The 4,061-nt window shown below is 42.1% G+C and overlaps 1 protein-coding gene across 1 annotated transcript; it reads right to left on the bottom strand.

The window, feature by feature from the left end:
• Window positions 1-2,059: 2,059 nt before the first annotated feature.
• Window positions 2,060-3,481, bottom strand: LOC131302791 (probable methyltransferase At1g29790). The gene has a single exon (XM_058329587.1). It carries the CDS (start codon window positions 3,479-3,481, stop codon window positions 2,060-2,062), a length of 1,422 nt encoding a protein of 473 aa, XP_058185570.1.
• Window positions 3,482-4,061: the final 580 nt, after the last annotated feature.

Genomic DNA, 4,061 nt, shown 5'->3' with positions numbered 1-4,061 from the left:
GTCATTTTCCAATCAAACTGATTTTTGATGGGACATTGTTTGTTATACAAACAAATCGAGTTTTCTGAAGAAAAACTAAAATGGACTGGAATGTAGCTCAATAGTTTCGCTTTTGGGTATGCAATTTCCCTTGGGCGTGCTGTGATACGCTTGGCGTTGGCCTTCATCTCCATACATTTCAAACTTACCCACGAGACTGTTCCCCAGGTGTTTGATCAATGCTCGAGTAAAGTCTGATTTTCGTACCAGAAATCATAGTATAATTTTTACCGGCTATTGAAGAATTAAGTGTTGTATTGTGCTACAGAGTACAGAGAATTTTCTACTCTAATTCGGGATGCGTTTTTTCAACTCGTTGCGCATTTCATCTCCTGGCCAGTGCGAAAAGGTCAAGAAAGTTGGTAACTTGATAACGAACTTGTCTGGGAGCCTGCGACCGAAGTTGGGTCCATGTCATGGGTTCCAGTACACGAGATGTTTATAGACGAGAATACCTTGACGATGCTCTCTGGTGCAATAATAACGCTTTTATGGAAGCATTTGAACAATGATGGGATCCATATGGTTTTTTTATCAAGAAAAAAGAAGGAGATGATTTTGGCACTGAATTTGATGAGTAAGCAAGCTATTAGTATTACATGGAAGACAGATGAAGAGGGTCTTAATGTCATGTTATAGCTATGCCATATTGCTTAAACGCAGGGCAAGATTGATAACAGAACAAACGATGTTGCGCTGGATCGAAATTCCCTGCTAGTGTTAGAGATGCGTTACTTATTCTGAGAGAGCAAAGGGGTGCCAGAAATTCTTTTTCACTTTTAGCTCTTTATTGCTTGCTACCTTTGTAATGGCTGGCTTAATTCAGAGGAGATGATTCGAATACTGCGGGAGGAACTAATCTATTCAAATGAGACACATTCCAATTCTCTTGATCCTTGAGTGCTAATAGTAACTTCACTGTTACTCTGGTTATAAGCTTATCACCAGCTCCAACCCTTCCACTTCCAGTTTGAATTGGAACTGGTTATGGAAGCTCAGTATTCATCAAAAACTAATGGCTTCCACCTGGCTATGCTTACATGGTAAGATTCTCAATTTCTGATCACTAATCTTCAAAAGTCCACTAAAAGTATGACCCAAGACCCCCATTGTCCTAACCTCCTAGGTCTAACAACGAGGTTGAAGATCTGAAAACAAATTGGTCTAACTTCCCTAATTTGCAGGTCCCAAGCAAAGGTGTTTCAAATCGGCTGGAGCAGTTGGATTGAGAATGCGGAAAGAGCTAGCAGTCAAGATAACCTGGCAGTGCCTTGGAACTTGATTTTTCTTGCTACTCTTATGGTTTATTTGGAATGCAAAAAAGTCTTTGAAAATGGTCATCGGTGATTCTCCTAACTGCATTCGGCTCATTCACACATATAGAGGAGATTAAGGAAGCATTTAAGCCTTGCCTGATAAATGGATGTTTTTCAGGTTGTGGGAAAATGAAGCCCTATACTGATGGATGCTCCAAAGGAACCCAGGGAGTGCTGGGTTTGGTGAAGTGCTGAGAGAAGAAAGAGGCCTTTGGGTGAATTCTCCATGGGCTAAAGGTTGTTGCAGAGCATCAAATGGACAATATTGAGCTTGAATCAGATTCTGATGAAGCTATCAAGATTATTAAAGAATATCCAGTGCCTAACTCCCCCGTACCTTTCCCCGGTGGGGGAACGCAAAAGTCTAGTTGCAAAGCTAGGAATCTCCATTATGCATGCCCTTGTAGACGGAAACAAAGTCACGGACAAGCATAGCCATGGGGGTTCTGTGCAAGATTGTGAGTGAGTCATGGCTATTATCCCTCCGAAGGGTATCACTGGGATGTTCACTGTGGATTTGGCCAATGTGGCCTTTGAAAGAGAATGATCCTATTTGTAGTTTCCTATTAAGTTTCTTTTGTACCAAAAAGGAGAACCTTCCAACTGAAAAGACAAGATAAAAGAAAATAAAAGTGATTAAGGTTTTGGTCTACCTTTGATTAGAGACAGAATTTGGTTTGGGGGATCATGACAAGTCTAAGTGTTCAACCTCTAGCTGGCTTTTCAAGAACAGCAGAGAAAAACATCTCATCACCTTCTTTATCTGTCTTCGGCACCACCCTCCACAGCAGCTTTCTATACCCAAGTCTGTTGATTTCATCCAAGTACATGTTCAAATCTTCCTTCTTACAAAAGAAACGGTCCACCCAAAGGATCCCCTTGGGCCGGAGCACCCGGTCCCAATCAAACAACACAAATTGGAGGAGTTCCATGCCTATCCACCCGTCAAAGAACAATGTAGAATGAACAATGTCAAGTGTATTGTCAAAGAAAGGCAGTCTTGAGCCAATGGAGATGTACAAAGGAAGTAGACCCCTTAATGCCATCACCTCATTAAACGGTGCCCCTAAGTTTATGGTACCCGAAGCAATGGTTACATTTTTCTCCTTCATGATCGCAGCAAAAGTGCCGGTTGTTGGGCTGAAATCAAGGCCGATTCGGATCTCCCCCGGTTTCAGACTCAGAACTTCATCGACTGTGAACTCTGCTGATTCAGACTCATTGGTTGGAACTTCCCAAGCTCTCTTAGACAGATCGAAGCAATCAGAACATTTGTAAAAGCCTCTCTTGCCTATCGTTTCATTCGAAACGAGACAGGAGTAGTCTTTGCATTTATATTTGTTCCACAAAATGTTTACATCACTTGGGTTAGTCCAAAGAGAGGAGTTCAATGGAAATGGCTTACTGAACTTTTTTGGTGATTTTGAAAAGCACCTTCTTCTGGGTAGTGGCTCACACCCACCAAGTAGAAGCTTCTGAGTTAAGTCCCAATCATCCGGGCATGGACCGTAGAGCTTGTAAGTCATGTACCGGTCTACATCCGATGCCATACCGGTACAACCAAATGCGATAGACGGATTAACTGCTTCCAGCCCGAGGAAGTTCTTCTTCCCACTAATCCTGTTTGGTTTGGGGGAAATATAGCTTTGAATCTCAGCAGAGTTGAAGACTTTCCCACGCGGCAACCCTTGCTCTTCTTCGCTTTCCTCTGGCTCGGTGAGATCTTCATCGACATTGCTCGTTTCGTTCCTGCGAGAAGCATCGATGCGAAAAGCTCGTAGACTATCTGCTAGCTTGTCCAAGGATAGAGCAATGTGGAGAACCTGTTCTGAGAACTTGGATATTGAGTTTGGTTCTGTGTTTCTGGAATGGAGCTCTCCTAGGAGTATTCCAAGTTGGTTCTGCAAATGGGAGATCTGGGTATGAATGGCATAAGGCACAACAAATTGGGCATCTGATTTGCTGTTGATGGCAAATTTGAATATGAGGTTAGGGTAAGAGACTCTGGAATTGAAGATTATGATTATGATTATGAGGGTGGTGAAGAAGAGAAAAGGACCCATCACTCGAACAGAAAGGCCTCCTGGAATGCATTTTGATGGCTTGGGACTGCTTTGTTTCTGCATTCCTTAGACTGGTTTTTCTTTGGCTTTGCTTTTTTACTCTCAGGTAATTCTCATCTTGATTTAGATCTCACTTATTGAGCAGTTGACTTAAGGAAATGAGTTCAGATTTGTTTGTTCATCCCTAGGTGGCTTTTCTCATTGTTTACTTCTTGTTTTTGCCTTGGCGAAATGCATGACTTCAAGTGGAAGCATCTTGATCTTTGAAAAGTTGAAAATAAATGTTCAAATCAGCTGCATTCTACCACTCACTACACATTTTAAATTCCAGCCCACATCCTTCGTGTAATCTCACAGTGAAGTAACATCGTTTGTTATTTCCAGGGAGCCTACTGGACCAGCTTGGGCCGACGATGCCTAAATATATCTGCTCAAACTGATCTGCTCAGGCAGAATGTAGGGGCGGACACAAGAGGGGGTGTCCGGACCCTTGTACAACTCCAAATATTCTAACCGGGTATTAATTTCGGACCAGCATAAGTGAACTCTTTAATAAGTAAATATCAAAATTGAATGGCTTGAATTTGACATTATCAAACTTGTCCCATTACCTTCAATTTTCATAGGAGGTAAAGAGGGCATT

The sequence above is a fragment of the Rhododendron vialii genome, chromosome 10a, assembly GCF_030253575.1.
Source record: "Rhododendron vialii isolate Sample 1 chromosome 10a, ASM3025357v1".
Lineage (NCBI taxonomy): Eukaryota > Viridiplantae > Streptophyta > Magnoliopsida > Ericales > Ericaceae > Rhododendron > Rhododendron vialii.
This window is presented reverse-complemented; position numbering and strand designations above follow the sequence as displayed.